General features: G+C 38.4%; 1 protein-coding gene across 1 annotated transcript in view; it reads left to right on the forward strand.

Moving 5' to 3' along the window:
* The window catches only part of CFI (complement factor I), a 204159-nt gene that overhangs the window by 144737 nt on the left and 40982 nt on the right, over positions 1-18440 (forward strand). Inside the window, exon 11 of the mRNA XM_053703548.1 lies at positions 12477-12580. Coding sequence (XP_053559523.1) covers positions 12477-12580 — 104 coding nt within the window. The remainder of the gene's footprint in view (positions 1-12476; positions 12581-18440) is intronic.

The following is an 18440-nucleotide window of genomic DNA, read 5'->3' on the forward strand; positions in this document are numbered from 1 at the left end:
GATCCCTCTGACTTCAGATTGGAGACAAGGGGTACATAGTCTGTTAAGCCTGGAAAGATATCATTACGCCCGAGTGGGTAAATTAGATGCCCACGAATTGTTGGTCCAACTCTGGAACAATGGGGAAACTGGAGTGGTCTGAACCATGACAGAACGGGTCCCCAACCGCTGGTGCCTGGTCTCTCTCCCCTCCCCCCCCCTCCCGGCTACTGGAACGTTGCTTCCCTCCCTTTTTCCCCTCCCCCCTCTCCCCCCCCCCTTTTTTTTTTTTCTTCTTTCTCTCTCTCTCTTTCTTTCTCTCTTCCCCTTCTACTTAAAATATGTAATAGCATAGCAAACGGGTATTTTCAGGGTCATGGCTTTTCTGTCTAACGATGGTCAAATTGCTTTTTCAATGTGTTTTGGCCTTAGATGGCCACCTGTGGTAAGTTATCTTTATCTGGTACTACTTTGTTGTACTTTACAGTTAACTTTAAGTTAAATCTGCTCTACGGAGCACTATATTGTATGTGTTATTTTTGATGTTTGGACTGTTTTAATAGTTCACTCACAGCAAGAAAATCTAAGAAAATGTGGAAAATAGGAGCCTTGTACTTCTAGCACTCTCTCGCACACTGTTCACTTGAACTAGATCACTTCGGACTTATATAGCAGTGTTGAGAATTGCAGATTAAACTGTTAAAAATGTATGATGTAATCAGTTGAGGCATTGATGCAATGCTTGTATGTTCAGACCTTCATTTTTCAAATAAAGCTCCTTTTCAAAAAAAAAAAAAAAAAAATACATTGAAACTTATTGGTTCTTGAAATAATTTAAAAGGGGGTGTTTGAAAAAGTATTTTTATAAGGGACATAAAATTCAAAATTAAGCTTTCATGGTTCAGAAAGAGCATGCGATTTTAACCCCTTTTCAATTTATTATCAAATGTACTTTGTTCTCTTGGTATATTTTGTTAAAGTGATTGTAAACTTTAACCTTTTTATCTATACTATAATTGTGTTTGTAATGTCCGTCACCATCAGCAGTTGCGCACGCATCCTCAAAGGAATGTTGGATGCGCGTGCAGCCGCCTCGCAGCAACAGACAGCTTCAGGAGCTCTAACTCTCAGCTGTAACATAACAGCTGAGAGCTGGAGCTTCTGAAGCTTCAGGCATTTGCTGCATATGGAGCCGGAGCGCGATCGGTGCTCTGCCTCCATATGAGGCCAGATGCCTGATCGTTACAGACGGTGACACTGTGTGTGTCACCGTCTGTAAAGATCTTCTGCTGGTGCCAGTGGGAGATGTGGGCGGGTGGCGGTGGGCGGCTCAGCAGGAAAGGGGAGGCTGAGGGAGTGCCCTACGTAAAAAAAAGGACAGGGGCAGAGAGAGCAAAAGAGAAGGGGGGAGAGAGCAAAAGAGAAAGGGGGAGAGAGCAAAAGAGGGGAGTGAGAACAAAAGAGAGGGAGAGCAAAAGAGGATAGAGAGAGCAAAAGAGAGGGGAGAGGGAGAGCAAAAGAGAGGGGAGAGGGAGAGCAAAAGAGAGGGGAGAGAGAGCAAAAGAGAGGGGAGAGAGAGCAAAAGAGAGGGGAGAGAGAGCAAAAGAGAGGGGGAAAGAGAGAGCAAAAGAGAGGGGGAGAGAGAGAGCAAAAGAGAGGGAGAGAGAGAGAGCAAAAGAGAGAGGGAGAGAGAGAGCAAAGAGAGGGGGAGAGAGCAAAAGAGAGGGGAGAGCAAAAGAGAGGGGAGAGAGAGCAAAAGAGAGAGGGGAGAGAGAGCAAAGAGAGGGGGGAGAGAGAGCAAATGAGAGGGGAGAGGGAGAGGAAAAGAGAGGGGGAGAGAGCAAAAGAGAGGGCAGAGGGAGAGGAAAAGAGAAGGGGGAGAGAGAGCAAAAGAGAGGGGAGAGGGAGAGGAAAAGAGAGGGGAGAGGGAGAGGAAAAGAGAGGGGGAGAGAGAGGAAAAGAGAGGGGGAGAGAGAGAGCAAAAGAAAGGGGGGAGAGAGAGCAAAAGGGGTGGTGAAAGAATCCACCTGGATGGCAGGGTGATGAAAGAATCCAGGTGGATTCCGAAAAGGACAGGGTTGTTCTGTCACCACAATAGACCGCCCTTCCGAAAATGGTAGGGTGGTTCCGTCACCACAGGCTTTTCCACTTATTTATATAAAAGAAGATTTACAAAATAGGTTGTTTCTACATCTGTAGTTTAAACAAAAATTAGACTGCTCTTTGGGCAGGCTTATCGACTAGTTTACAATATTTGTAATCATAAAGTAAAAGATTGGGACTTTAAATTCATAAAAAGCTTTGTAAATGCTTACTTTTTTTTACAGTTTCATGTCTTGATATATCCCTCTGTTCCTCCACCCATAACGGATATTCTAGTTCATACTTCAGTGACGATTCAGGCTGTACCAAATCTTATCACACCCCCTTTGGTTTCCAAAACCAGGGTCATTATTATTTCCTTGCTAGACACCAAAGGGCCATACGATTGGCTACAGTCTGAAGTAAGAACTAGAGTATCCGTTACAGGCGGAGGAACGGCAGAATATATCAAGACATGAAATTGTAATTATTAAAAAAAAGTAATCGTTTACAAAGCTTTTCATGAATTAAAGTCCCCATCTTTTACTTTATGATTACTAATATTGTTAAGAAAAGGGTAACATTTAGAATCACTTTAAGGAATACCTAGTAGGCTCAGGAACTGCAGTGCACTACTGGGAGCAAGCTGGTGAATGGTGGATACACACTTATGCCTCTTCTCATTGGCTAACCTGTGTTCAGCTAGGTTTCAGAAGTGCATTTCTTTTTACCTGTAAAAAAAAAATACAAAAAAAAAACAACCCCCCCAACAGTAAAACCCAGCAGCCACACAACCAACCCCCCCCAAAAAAAACCTAAGCTCCCCATTGCCCGGAAAAGGGCATTTGGATGGGCATTGCCCTTAAAAGGGCAGTTAGCTCTTTTGCAGGCCCAAACCCTAACCTAAAAATAAAACCCACCTAATACACCCTTAAAAATACAATGCAATCAGCCAATAGGATTGAAGTTCAATCCTATTGGCTGATCCAATCAGCCAATAGGATTGAGCTCGCATTCTATTGGCTGATTGCATCAGCCAATAGGATTTTTCTACCTTAATTCCGATTGGCTGATAGAATTCTATCAGCCAATCGGAATCTAAGGGACGCCATCTTGGATGACGTCACTTAAAGGTACCTTCATTCAGTAATAAGACTCCGGATGAAGAGGATGCTCTGCGTCAGATGTCTTGAAGATGGAGCCGCTCCTTGTCGGATGGATGAAGATATAAGGTGCCGTCTGGATGAAGACTTCTGCCCGTCTGGAGGACCACTTCGCCGGCTTGGATGAAGACTTCTCCCGGCTTCGTTGAGGACTTCGGCCCGGTTGGATGAAGACTTCTGCCGCTTCCTTGAGGATGGATGTCCGCTCTTCATAACTGTAAGTCGATGTTCAGGGGGTTAGTGTTAGGATTTTTTAAGGGTGTATTGGGTGGGTTTTATTTTTAGGTTAGGGTTTGGGCCTGCAAAAAAGCTAACTGCCCTTTTAAGGGCAATGCCCATCCAAATGCCCTTTTCAGGGCAATTGGGAGCTTAGTTTTTTTTTAGTAAGTATTTTATTTGGGGGGTTGGTTGTATAGGTGGTGGGTTTTACTGTTGGGGGGTTGTTTGTATTTTTTTTTACAGGTAAAAGAGCTGATTTCTTTGGGGCAATGCCCCGCAAAAGGCCCTTTTAAGGGCTATTGGTAGTTTAGTTTAGGCTAGGGTTTTTTATTTTGGGGGGGCATTTTTTTATTTTGATAGGGCTATTAGATTAGGTGTAATTAGTTTAAATATCTGTAATTTGTTTTTTATTTTCTGTAATTTAGTGTTTTGTTGTTTTTGTACTTTAGCTAATTTAATTTAGGTAATTGTATTTAATTTAGTTAATTTATTTAATTATAGTGTAGTGTTAGGTGTTATTGTAACTTAGGTTAGGTTTTATTTTACAGGTACTTTTGTATTTATTTTAACTAGGTAGTTATTAAATAATTAGGGGTTAATAAGTGTAGGTAGGTTGCGGCGACATTGGGGGTGGCAGATTAGGGGTTAATAAATATAATGTAGGTGTCAGCGATGTTGGGGGCAGCAGATATGGGGTTCATAAATATAATGTAGGTGGCGGTGGTGTCCGGAGCGGCAGATTAGGGGTTAAAATTTATTTTAGTGTTTTAGGGCCTCGGTTTAGGGGTTAATAGGTAGTTTATGGGTATTAGTGTACTTTTTAGCACTTTAGTTATGAGTTTTATGCTACGGCGTTGTACCATAAAACTCATAACTACTGACTTTAAATGCGTTAGGACTCTTGACGGGGTAGGGTGTACTGCTCACTTTTTGGCCTCCCAGGACAGACTCGTAATACCGGCGTTATGGAAGTCCCATAGAAAAAAGACTTTACGAAGTTTACGTAAGTCGTTTTGCGGTAAGGCCAAAGAAGTGTGCGGTGACCATAAACCTTCAAGACTCGTAATACCAGCGGGCGTAAAAAAGCAGTGTTAGGACCTGTTAACGCTGCTCTTTTAGCTTACCGCAAAACTCGTAATCTAGCCATTAGGGTTCTAATTCTGGTGAGGTCATCTCAGACTTTAATCTTTCAGAAGGTGCTTCACTGAGTACTCATATGTTGGTTATGAATAGTAAGTTACTACTGTTATTAACCAGCTGTCTTTAAGTACTATAAGAATAAAAAAAAGCTTAATAAATAATGATTATTGTATAAATGCTAATTGTTATGTATATTTTCCTCCTTTTGCCTCATATTGCTATTTTTTATTTATTTTTTTATTTTATGATTTTCTACTCCACTGGTTGGGTGTTGTTTGTTTTTTACTTCTAGAGCTTCAAATATATAATTAAATATTTTTTTCTAAAATGCTTTACTATATAAAATGTCATGTGTATTAAATCCTTTTTTTTTTTTTTTTAGACCAGACAATTTCCATCAAGCTCTCGTAGAGTACAAAGTATTAGCAGTATCATATTGTCTGTTCTAGAGCTGTTGTGCTAGGTTTTAGTAAAGTGGGATTAAATGTTATCCAAGTTTGTTTGTATTCTCTGTTAGTGCATGTAGAAAACATAAGGATATTTAGGGGCCTATTTATCAAGCTCCGTATGGAGCTTGATGCCCCGCGTTTCTGGCGAGCCTTCACAAACACAAATTATAAAGCAGCGGTCTAAAGACTGCTGCTCCATAACCTGTCCGCCTGCTCTGAGGCGGCAGCCAGACATCGCCGAAAATCAACCCAATCCAATACGATCGGGTTGATTGACACCCCCTGCTGGCGGCCAATTGGCCGCGAATCTGCAGGGGGTGGCGTTGCACCAGCAGTTCACCAGAACTGCTGGTGCAATGATAAATGCCAAGAGTGTATGCTATCGGCATTTATCAATGTGCGGCAGACATGATCCGCAATATCGGATCATGTCCGCTCTCACCTTTTTAAATATGCCCCTTAATCTTGAACGTATTGGGCTCCAGATTCTCTAATGTTTTTTAAGTCTTTATAGAAAGTACCTTTTACACCCCCCACCCCTTCCCTGCATACAGGGGCATACCCCTGAGGCTCTGCATTAGATACTAGGGATTTTAAAGACTATACTCAACTGTGCAGAAAATGAGAAACCACTCTGGTTTGCCACCTACTGGTCAGTACGTAGAGATCTGCTGGTAGATCACAATTTACCCTTTGGGCTCATCTGTTCTATAGTACATATTTAAACAAACAGATCTGTCTTCATGCATACTTATGTCCTATGTATTGTGTTTTATACTTCTGCATTGTAGTTTGGGGTAAAATCCCAGGGGATCAGCCTGGCAAAACTACACAGGACAAAACAATTATTTATCACAGTTCTGTCATTAAAATAAGAGAGAGGTTTTGCAATTACAATGAGGAATGGTCCTGTAATACAGAATACTAGACTCAGATACCCTAAATAATTTTTTGGATGAATGATCTTAAAAGAACATTAAAATGACATTAAATTCCTCTTCCTTGTGTAATAAATTAGTGCTTGCCCCATGACCCTAGAGAGGACAAATAGCAAATACTGAAAATAAACGAACTGATCTAGGAAATTTACAGCATTTTGAAACCTAGGTTACAGATTTAGCTTTATAGCTTTTTTCAAGTGTGGTACAAAGCCCAATGTTTGCCCAAAACCAAGAGGTGTTTAATGTCCATTCAATGGGCTCCATTTATCAAGCAGCGGATGCTGCTTCTGATGCCCATAATTTCAGGCTCACCTGAAACTAAAGTTAAAGGACCACTGAATGCAGCATAATTGCATAATTAACAAGTACATAATAAAAAGACAATGCAATAGCACTTACTCTGAATTTCAAATAAGCAGTAGATTTTTTTTCTGAGAAATTTATTTTTTTCTCCCATTGTCTGGCCCCCTGTATCATGTGACAGACATCAGCCAATCACAAACTAGTATATGTATACCCTTTAAGCTTGTGCACATGCTCAGTAGGATCTTTTTCCCCATAAAGTGTGAGTATAAAAAGACTGTGCAACATTTGATAATAGAAGTAACTTGGAAGGTTTCTAAATCATAAAAGTTTATTTTGACTTTAGTGTCCCTTTAAGAAGCAACCTCTCCGCCACCTAAAAGGTGGCGGATTAAAATAATTCCTATCCAATTGGGATGATTGACAGCCCCTGCTAGCGGCCGATTGGTCACCAGTGAGCAGGGGGGCAACATTGCACAAGCATTTCTAGTAAAATGCTTGTGCAATAATAAATGCAGACAGCGTAGTTTAGCAATGTCGAGCGGACATGATTCTCTATAATCGAGCCCATTATCTTTGAAAGTGCACTTTTTTTACTGAGGTCATTGAATTTTGCGAACATCAGAGGTATAAGTTGTAATAACCGTGTCTTTATCAGTTCAAGCAGGTGAGAAACTACCAGTGGTGCAGTAGGGGCGGCGGCACCAGGGCCCAAGTGCTGGGGGGTTATAGTAGCCAGTCTATACATAGGCGTGTACAGAATGCATACAGTCCTAATGCAGGAGAGACTTCTATTAGTGCAAGTTGCAGGCCCATCTTTTCTGTCTATCTGTCTGTCTATCTCTCTATCCTCAAAGTCATTATACAGAGCAGCATGTATATTACTATTTCTTACTACAGAGTTACCTTTGGGGAGCCCAATTTTTTTTTTGCTCTAGTGCCCTCTGTTGAGTAGATCCGCTACTGAGTTCAAGTTTTTCTTGCTTAGAAAACTCAAGGTTTGTGGCAACATCTTTCTTCAGGCCTGATATCTAAAGCTCGCTAGCATGGAGAGAAATCAAGCAAATCTTAGGGATTTTTTTACACCTTATATTGTAATGTAGGGGCGACGCCGTTTTTTACGCGATTTTGGTATTACATATATGGCGTAGCAATCAAGTTACGCGCGTATATTTCACCCGTCGCCCGCAATTTTTACTCCCATAAGTTAACTGCGTCGCAAATCGGTATCCAATATTCAGCGCAAGGTCTTAGGTGGCGAAAATGGAGAAATCTTACTCCATTTTCACCTTGCCATACTAAGGCAGCCACAGCAGGCCTTGCACTGAGTATGGGAGTACCGTAACTCCTGAAACTGCCTACAAAAATAAACTAACACCTAACGCATGCGTAATATCTATCTACCTGTCAACCGCAATAACTAATAAAGTGTTTTAACCCCTATATCCGCCATCAAACCCACACCGCAAATACAAATAAAGTATTAACCCCTATATCCACCAACCCCAACATCGCAAACTACCTAATAAAACTATTAACCCCTAATCCGCCATTAACCGACAACGCAAACTACCTATTAAAGTATTAACCCCTAAACCGCCAAAGCCCGCAACGCAAACTACCTATCAAAGTATTAACCCCTAAACCGCCAAAGCCCACAACGCAAATAAATAATTAAATTACTAAGGCCCCTAACCTAACACCCCCTAAATGAACCAAAATTACCTAAATTACAAAATACTAAAGTTACTATTAAAATAAAAAAACCTAACACTACTTTAAAAATAAAAAATAAACGAAGTATAAATTAAAGTGACAGTCTAGTCAAAATTCTGGTGTAGACCATCCCTTTAAACTACAATTACATGAAATAAAAAAACTAAGATTACAGAAAATAAAAAACAAAATTATCAAATTTTAAAAAGTATACCTAATCCCTATGAAAATAAAAGACCCCCCAAAATAACCCCCCCTTCTCTAAGAATAAACTACCAGTAGCCCTTAAAAGGGCTTTTTGCAGGGGCATTGCCCCAAGATAATCAGCTCTTTTACATTAAAAATACACAAAGTCCCCCTAACAGTAAAACTCCCCACTCACCAAACCCCCCAAACAAAAAAAACTAAGTCTAACCCCCAGGTTGGTACTCACCATTCCTGAAGTCCGGCGGAGAAGGTCCTGTCCCATGCGGTGAAGTCTTCTTCCAAGCGGCGACCTCTTCTTTCTTCTTCCAGGAACAATCCGGAGCAGAGGGTGGTGCTGAACACTGATGACCGCGGAACTGAAGACCGGCGATCCTAGAACTGAAGACCGGCGACCCTGGAACTGAAGACTGGCGACCACGGAGCCATGGAGCGTGAAGGATCCTCTTTGTATGATCACTGCCATACACTGGATAGTGAATTCAAGGGAGGCGATTAAAAATGGCGTCCCTTAAATTCCTATTGGTAGATTTGATTCTTCAAATTCAACTCAGCCAATAGGATGAGAGCTACTCAAATCCTATTGGCTGTTCAAATCAGCCAATAGGATGAGAGCTACTGAAATTCTATTGGCTATTCAAATCAGCCAATAGAATTTCAGTAGCTCTCATCCTATTGGCTGATTTTAACAGCCAATAAGATTTAAGTAGCTCTCATCCTTTTGGCTGATTTGAATTTGAAGAATCAAATCAGCCAATAGGAATTCAAGGGACACCATTTTTAATCGCGTCCCTAGAATTCACTAGCCAGTGTACGGCAGTGATCGTGCGAAGAGGATCCTCCATGCTCCATGGCTCCGCGGTCGCCAGTCTTCAGTTCCAGGGTTGTTCGGTCTTCAGTCCAGGATTGCCGGTTTTCAGTTCCAGGGTCGTTCCTGGAAGAAGAAAGAAGAGGTCGCTGCTTGAAAGAAGACTTCACCGCATGGGACAGGACCTTCTCCGCCGGACTTCAGGAATGGTGAGTACCAACCTGGGAGTTAGACAGTTTTTTTTTTAAATTTTGTGTTTTTTATTTATTTAGATTAGGGTGGGCATTTTGTAAAAGAGCTAAATGCCCTTTAAAGGGCAATTCCCAACAAATGCCCTTTTCAGGGCAATGGGTAGTTTAGGTTTTTTAGTGTTAGGTTTTATATTTTGGGGGGTTTGGTGGGTGGGGGGTTTTACTGTTAGGTGGGACTTTGTGTATTTTTAATGTAAAAGAGATGATTATCACAATGCCCTGCAAAAAGCCCTTTTAAGGGCTACTGGTAGTTTATTCTTAGAGTAGGGGGGTTTTATTATGGGGGTCTTTTTTATTTTCATAGGGATTAGGTATAATTTTTTAAAATTTGATAATTTTGTTTATTTTCTGTAATCTTAGATTTTTTTATTTTATGTAATTGTAGTTTAAAGGGACAGTCTGCACCAGAATTTTAATTTTGACTACTGTCCCTTTAATTTATACTTAGTTTATTTTTTATTTTTAAAGTAGTGTTAGTTTTTTTTATTTTAATAGTAACTTTAGTATTTTGTAATTTAGGTAATTTGGGTTCATTTAGGGGGTGTTAGGTTAGGGGGCTTAGTTATTTAATTATTTATTTGCATTGTGGGCTTTGGCGGATTAGGGGTTAATACTTTAATAGGTAGTTTGCGATGTTGGGGTTGGTGGATTTAGGTATTGATAGTTTAGTTATTACTTGCGGTGTGGGTTTGATGGCGGATATAGGGGTTAATAGAAGTTTAAATAGTTTAATTGCGTTGTGGGGGGGTCGGTTTAGTGGTTAATACTTTTATTAGCTCCGATGTAGGTTTGATGGCGGATATAGAGGTTTTATGTGTCGGGCTTATTTTTGGGGGGCAGGTTAGACTTTTACGGGAGATTTTTTTTTTTTTTTTTACTTTTCTTAGGCGCCATCAGTTTCTAAAGTGCTGTAAGTCACTGGCGACTCCAGAAATTTGTATTTATACTCATTTCTGGACATCGCTAGTTTATCCGACTTACACTTTATGAACTGCCGGCGGGGTTTATTTGATACCCCGATGTGCGAGGTAAAATTATGGGTGGCGCGGGTTGCAGCGCTTGCGCTGAAGCCTGCGCTGTATATGTAATCTCGCCCCATGTGTCTCTCCTGCACATGAAGAACCCTGTATAGTGAGATAAATATCTTTCAAATTAAAATTTGTGTTTCTAAGATTTTTTAGGGACCTTTCCATACTGATAAGACGTCTTAGATCATCTCGCTTAAGCAGAGAGCTTTTGAATATCAGGCCCTTTGTGCCCAAATAAATATGAATCAGGGAAGTGGCTTCTAATAAAAAAAAGAATGATTCCCGGAATTAATTTAAGGGACAGTAAACTACTTGTAATTATGAAAAAAAGTTGTTGTGTTGCTATAGCATAACATATCAGCCAAATGCAAACCAAATTAACATCGTTTTTACTACAATTATTTTTTAATAGTGAAACTCCACCCGCAATTGCCTTATTGGAGGAGCAAATTTGTGCTTTAGTCCATAGACAGCAAGGCTAGCCACTGTCATAAAGTTAGTAAAAATTTAATTTTTTTGCTGTTCTTAGTTAAAGCCATTTATTGACATATATGTAGCAGAGTTAGTCTTGATAAGTCAGCATTGTGCATTTCAAGGTCTGTTTTCAGAGCTACATTACATGAAAAGGGAGCAAAATAAATAGTGAAAATACAGGTAGCCCTCAGTTTACACCGGGGTTAGGTTCCAGAAGGAATGGTTGTAAATCGAAACCGTTGTAAATTGAAACCCAGTTTATAATGTAAGTCAATGGGAAGTGAGGGAGTTAGGTTCCAGGCCCCTCTCAAAATTGTTATAAGTAACACTTAATACATTATTTTTAAAGCTTTGAAGGAAGACTTTAAATACTAAACAGCATTATAAACCTAATAAAATAACCACAGAATATATAATTAAACTAAGTTAAGTGAACAAAAACATTTGCTAAACAGCATTATAAAACTAATAAAATAATCACACAACACATACTTCGCTTTCATTTTTCTGCAAACAGTTCTTTCTATGCATTCCAATCTTGACTGATTTATAGACAGGAAGATCTTGTTCCTTTGAAATCTGCTCGATAGATCAGGTCTGGTTAAACTGATTAATTTCAGCTTGGCTTTGCTGCAACACAAGCGGACAGCTCCACCTACTGGTTATTTTAATCAATGCACTGCTTCTCAATGCTTTTCAATAGAAGTCACATGACTGGAAAAAAGGTTGTTATTCTGAAACGGTGCAAATTGAACCGTTGTAAACCGAGGGCCACCTGTATATAGTTTCATTCTGCATAACTAAATATTTTATATAAAAATCTCAAGGTGTTTACTGTCCCTTTCAACCTGATTTAAGGTGGGATTTCCAAATATTAGACACATATCCCAGCCAGTTCAATGCTTTCAGTAACCATCATCATGGAAAAATGCTGCATATGGCCATATATATCTCACAATTTATGTTTCTAGTCTCACTGAGATTAGTGAATGTTGGCTTGTCATTCTCCCCTCCTCTACAGAGCATTGGAAAGATCAATTTACAGAGGTATTTTACAGCAAAAGAAAGCAAAATAACTAATGACTGTATATTGTCATATACTATATATTTTAAATAAGTTCTTATTTTGTTTTTTTCTTATTTAAAAGGACAGTCTAGTCAAAATTAAATGTTCATGATTCAGATAGGGCATGCAATTTCAAAACAACTTTCCAATTTACTTTTATCCTCAAATTTCCTTTGTTCTCTTGGTATTATTTGTTGAAAGCAAAGCCTAGGTAGGCTCATATGCTAATGTCTTAGCCCTTGAAGGCCGCCTCTTATCTCAGTGCATTTTGACAGGTTTTTACAGCTAGATAATGCTAGTTCATGTGTGCTATATAAATAACATTGTGCTCACTTCCGTGGAGTTATTTGAGTCAGCACTGATTGGCTACAATGCAAGTCTGTCAAAATAACTGAAATAAGGGGCAATCAGTAGAGGCTTAGATACAAGGTAATCACAGAGATAAAAAGTGTATTCATTTAACAGTGTTGATTATGCAAAACTGGGGAATGGGTAATAAAGGGATTATCTATCTTTTTAAACAATAACAATTCTGGAGTAGACTGTCCCTTTAAAGATTTTATGGGTTTCTTAATTTTGAGATTAACGTGGAAAACAGAAATTGTATCCTTGTAAAGACTTATATGTTTTTCTGTTTCTTCCTCCTAATTTAGAATCAGTTTCCATGGCAAGTGGCAATCAAAGATGGCACACAAGTAAACTGTGGAGGAATTTACATTGGAGGCTGCTGGGTACTGACAGCTGCACATTGCGTTAGGTATGCTGTTCTCCACGATCGCCAACTGCAGGGATTTCTTTAATGTTGATATGTTGACTAACACAGCTGTTCCTAAATTGGGACACAGATACACAAAATAGCATAATACTGCTAAATTAACATTAAAATAAAACATTAAAACCACACAAAAAGGATATGCATTTAAAAATGGGCTAGATTACAAGTGGCGCACTAACTAAATTTTGTGCTCATGCGCTAACTCTGCTCAAGTAAAATGTTAACACAACTGGGTTAGCGTGCGTATTACAAGTTGAAAGTAAGCTTGAGAGTAAAAATCTGATGTGCGCTAACTTCACGACTTCGGATATCGCAACCTCACTAACTTCTCTCCATAAACTTCTATACAGCGTGCTGTTAAAAAAACTTAGCGCTCGCACCCTAGCCCGACCCCATGTTAGATAAACTTTGCTAAACCCTAAGGTAATTATGAATAATAGAAATTCCAATGTTCTACACATAGAAGAAAATGTTCTTTTTATTTAAAAAAATGAAATATATATATCTATGTATGTATACACACACACACACATATATATATATATATATATATATATATATATATATATAGTATATATTAGAATAAAAAGGACATTTCCTTCTATGTGAAGAACATTGAAATTTCAAGTATTTATATTAAAAACACATGCAAATGAATACAAATGATATTGTATGTTTCAATTTATTTGACTGGAAAGGACTCAGCAGTGTATATGTGTTATGTGTGCACATCAGGGTGGATACAAATCCAAAGATTATTCTATTCTATTTATGGCTGTAATGTTTACTTTTTTAGTAAATTAATTCTATTAATCCATTCACATTGTTATGCTCTCCTAGAGGTTTCTGTCAGATTATTTTTTCTGACTTGAAGATATGATCACATATTATTGGATTTGTAGTTCTCAAAACTGTGAATTTGTGTCTGCAGAAATAACATGACCCTTCTTCACAGCAAAATGTTATAAAATAAACATATAGAGTTGAGAAATAGACAAACACGTAATTTTTCTTTTATGATTCACATAACGCAAACAATTGTAAACCACTTTCAGATTTACTTTCAGATTTTGCTTCATTCTCTTGGTATCCTTTGTTGAAGGAGCAGCAATGCACTACTGGAAGCTAGCTGAACACATTTGGTGAGCCAATGACAAGAGGCATATATATGATTGTGTGTCGAGGGTTCTCTATGCACTTTGCCTTTCAAGTTGATGAAAAAGGATACCCACAATTGTGCAATATGTCATTCCCAGAGCACTCAATGGAAAATACTCACAGGGAACATATGAAGTCAAAGGCTTTTATTGTGGTTGAACAAAGACACAGTGCAGCCACCAATCAGCAGCTAGCTTCCAGTAGTGAATAGCTGCTCTGAGAATACCTAAGTATGCTTTTCGACAAAGGATACTAAGACAACAAATCAAATTAGATAACAGAAGTACAATGGAAAGTTATTTAAAATTGCGTGCACTGATTTGACTTTGACTTGACTGTCCCTTCAATCCAATTGTTTCCCTGTAATTCTCTGTACACAGGATAACCCCCTTACCAAATTTACAGAAGCTCAGGGAATAGGAGATTCTTTGAAGTGTAAAATATCTGCACAAGAAACTAATTGTTGTTTTAGTTAAATAAAACTAATTAAATTGTTGTTTAGGTAATGATTATTTTTCTCCTTCAAATAAAGTACAGATGAAAAATAGATGAGAAACAAATGATTGGAGATAGTTCACCTCCCCATAATTTCATACTTATCTATGTATTTCTAATGGTATATAAATAAATCAGCATTTTTTTTATATAACTGGGAAAATAATCTAAAAAGTTATAATTCTAAAATTGAATATTTTAAGTAGAAACCCATGATTTAAATTGTGTCTTACTAACTTGTGCACATACATATTTACACATGTAAACACATAAATACACATACACTTATATAGACATACACACACAGATATATATACACATAGACATATTTAGGCATATATATATACACTGGAGCCCTTTCCAATCAAACACTTTGCCATATACCATTTCACTTTTATTAAAGGACCAGTCAACACTCCTGGCTAATGTCAAAAAGATAAATGTTAAAAAAAAATATCATTTTGACACTAACCAATTGAAGAATTGAGGCATAATGTTTGAAAACAAGCGTTTTGAAGTTTGCGCCGATTTCCTCGTCCTCCAGAATCACGTGGGTGCCTGTATCCAATCAATTTAGCATATACGTATATGTGACTTTCACAATATACACATGGGCTAAATCTCCAGTGACGTCACCACTGACGTAAACGTCAACCTGGGAACGAGCGCGAGTGCACATAAAAGAATCGTGCACGGCTTGATTTAGTTAGAACTAACTGCGCCTGCGCATATTGTGTGAATTCCGCTGATGATCCCTTTTTATACTGCAAGCTCGTGCAGGAGGTTGACATGAGGGCGCGGGAAGCTGTGACTTGAAAGCGCAAACATGCAAACAAGGATAACAAATATTCGGCTAGATTACGAGTTTTGCGTTATGAGTAAAAAAGCAGCGTTAAGACTCATAACGCTGCTTTTTCACTACCCCTGCTATTAAGAGTCTTGTAGGTACAGCTGTCCCGCACACTTTTTTGGCCGTACCACAAATTAACTTACGCAATTTTCGTAAAGTCTTTTTTCAATGGGACTTCCATTGCGCCAATATTACAAGCTTTTTTTTTAGGCCAAAAAGTGAGCTGTACAGCCTATCCCGCAAGATTCGTAACACATTTTAAAGTCATTAGTTATGAGTTTTACACTACAAAGCTGTAGCATAAAACTCATAACTAAAGTGCTAAAAAGTAAACTAACACCCATAAACTACCTATTAACCCCTAAACCGAGACCCTCCCGCATCGCAAACACTAAAATAAAATTATTAACCCCTAATCTGCCGCTCCCAACATCACCACCACTATAATAAACATATTAATCCCTAAACCGCCGCACTCCTGCATCTCAAACAATATTTAAATATTATTAACCCCTAATCTGTCGCCCCTAACATCGCCGCCACCTACCTACATTTATTAACCCATAATCTGCCGCCCCCGTCGCTGCCACTATATTAAATTTATTAAACCCTAAACCTAAGTCTAACCCTAACCCTAACACCCCCTAAATTAAATATAATTAAAATAAATCTAAAGAAAACCTACTATTAATAACTAAATAATTCCTATTTAAAACTAAATACTTCCCTGTAAAATAAACCCTAAGCTAGCTGCAATATAACTAATAGTTACATTGTACCTAGCTTAGGGTTTATTTTTATTTTACAGCTAAGTTTGTATTTATTTTAACTAGGTAGAATAGTTACTAAATAGTTATTAACTATTTACTAACTACCTAGCTAAAATAAATACAAATTTACCTGTAAAATAAAGCCTAAACTTACAGTACAATTAAATAAATTACATAAATTAAATACAATTAACAAAATTGAATACAAATACCTAAATTACAAAAAACAAACACTAAATTACACAAAATAAAAAACAAATTACAAGATATTTAAACTAATTACACCTAATCTAATAGCCCTATCAAAATAAAAAAGCCCCCCCAAAATAAAAAAAACCCTAGCCTAAACTAAACTACCAATAGCCCTTAAAAGGGCCTTTTGTGGGGCATTGCCCCAAAGAAATCAGCTCTTTTACCTGTAAAAAAATATATAAACAACCCCCCAACAGTAAAACCCACTACCCACACAACCAACCCCCCAAATAAAACCCTAACTAAAAAAACCTAAGTTCTTCATTGCCCTGAAAAGGGCATTTGGATGGGCATTGCCCTTAAAAGGGCATTTAGCTCTATTGCTGCCCAAACCCTAATCTAAAACTAAAACTCACCCAATAAACCCTTAAAAAAACCTAACACTAACCCCCGAAGATCCACTTACAGTTTTGAAGAGCCGACATCCATCGTCAACGAAGCCGGGAGAAGTCCTCAACGAAGCCGGGAGAAGTCTTCATCCAAGCCGGGAGAAGTGGTCCTCCAGACGGGCAGAAGTCTTCATACAGACGGCATCTTCTATCTTCATCCATCCGGCGTGGAGCGGGTCCCTCTTGAAGACATCCATCGTGGAGCATCCTCTTCTTCCGACGACTCCCAACGAATGAAGGTTCCTTTAAGTGATGTCATCCAAGATGGCATCCCTTAGATTCTGTTTGGCTGATAGAATTCTATCAGCCAATCGGAATTAAGGTTGAAAAAATCCTATTGGCTGGTGCAATTGAGCTCGCATTCTATTGGCTGATTGGAACAGTAATTTATTTAATTGTACTGTAAGGTTAGGTTTTATTTTACAGGTAAATTTGTATTTATTTTAGCTAGGTAGTTAGTAAATAGTTAATAACTATTTAGTAACTATTCTACCTAGTTAAAATAAATACAAACTTAGCTGTAAAATAAAAATAGACCCTAAGCTAGATACAATGTAACTATTAGTTATATTGTCGCTAGCTTAGGGTTTATTTTACAGGTGAGTACCCAGGTAGCCCTCAGTTTACGCCGGGGTTAGGTTCCAGAAGGAATGGTTGCAAATCGAAACTGTTGTAAATTGAAACCCAGTTTATAATGTAAGTCAATGGGAAGTGAGGGAGATAGGTTCCAGGCCCCTCTCAAAGTTGTCATAAGTAACACCTAATACATTATTTTAAAAGCTTTGAAATGAAGACTTTAAATGTTAGACAACATTATAAACCTAATAAAATAATCACACAACACAGAATATATTATTAAACTAAGTTAAATGAACAAAAACATTTGCTAAACAGCATTATAAACCTAATAAAATAATCACACAATACAGACTTCACTTGCATTTTTCTGAAAACAGTTCTTTTTATGCATTCCAATCTGAACTGAGTTATAGACAGGAAGATCTTGTTCCTTTGAAATCTGCTCGATAGCTCAGGTCTGGTTAAACTGATTAATTTCAGCGTGCTTGGCTTTGCTGCAACACAAGCGGACAGCTCCACCTTCTGGCTATTTTAATCAATGCACTGCTTCTCAGTGCTTTTCAATAGCAGTCACATGACTGGAAAAAAGGTTGTTATTCTGAAACGGTGTAAATTGAAACGTTGTAAAACGAGGGCCACCTGTATTTAGTTTTAAATAGGAATTATTTAGTTATTAATAGTAGGTTTTCTTTAGATTTATTTTACTTATATTTAAGTTAGGGGGTGTTAGGGTTAGAGTTAGACTTAGTTTTAGGGGTTAATAAATTTAATATAGTGGCGGCGACGTTGGGGGTGGCAGATTAGGGGTTAATAAATGTAGGTAGGTGGCGGCAATGTTAGGGGCGGCAGATTAGGTGTTAATAATATTTAAATATTGTTTGAGATGCGGGAGTGTGGCGGTTTAGGGATTAATATGTTTATTATAGTGGCGCCGATGTCCGGAGCGGCAGATTAGGGGTTAATAAGTATAATGTAGGTGTCGGCGATGTCGAGGGCGACAGATTAGGGGTGTTTAGACTTGGGGTTCATGTTAGGGTGTTAGGTGTAAACATAAATTTTGTTTCCTCATAGGAATCAATGGGGCTGCGTTACAGAGCTTTACGCTGCTTTATTGCAGGTGTTAGACTTTTTTTCAGCCGGCTCTCCCCATTGATGTCTATGGGGAAATTGTGCGCGAGCACATACAACCAGCTCACCGCTGACTTAAGCAGCGCTGGTATTGGAGTGCAGTATGGAGCACAAGTTTGCTCTACGCTCACTTCTTGTCTTTTAACGCCGGGTTTATAAAAACCTGTAATACCAGCGCTGTAGGTAAGTGACCGGTGACAATAACTTGCAAGTTAGTACCA

The sequence above is a fragment of the Bombina bombina genome, chromosome 2 (genome assembly GCF_027579735.1).
Source record: "Bombina bombina isolate aBomBom1 chromosome 2, aBomBom1.pri, whole genome shotgun sequence".
NCBI classification, from domain to species: Eukaryota; Metazoa; Chordata; class Amphibia; order Anura; family Bombinatoridae; genus Bombina; species Bombina bombina.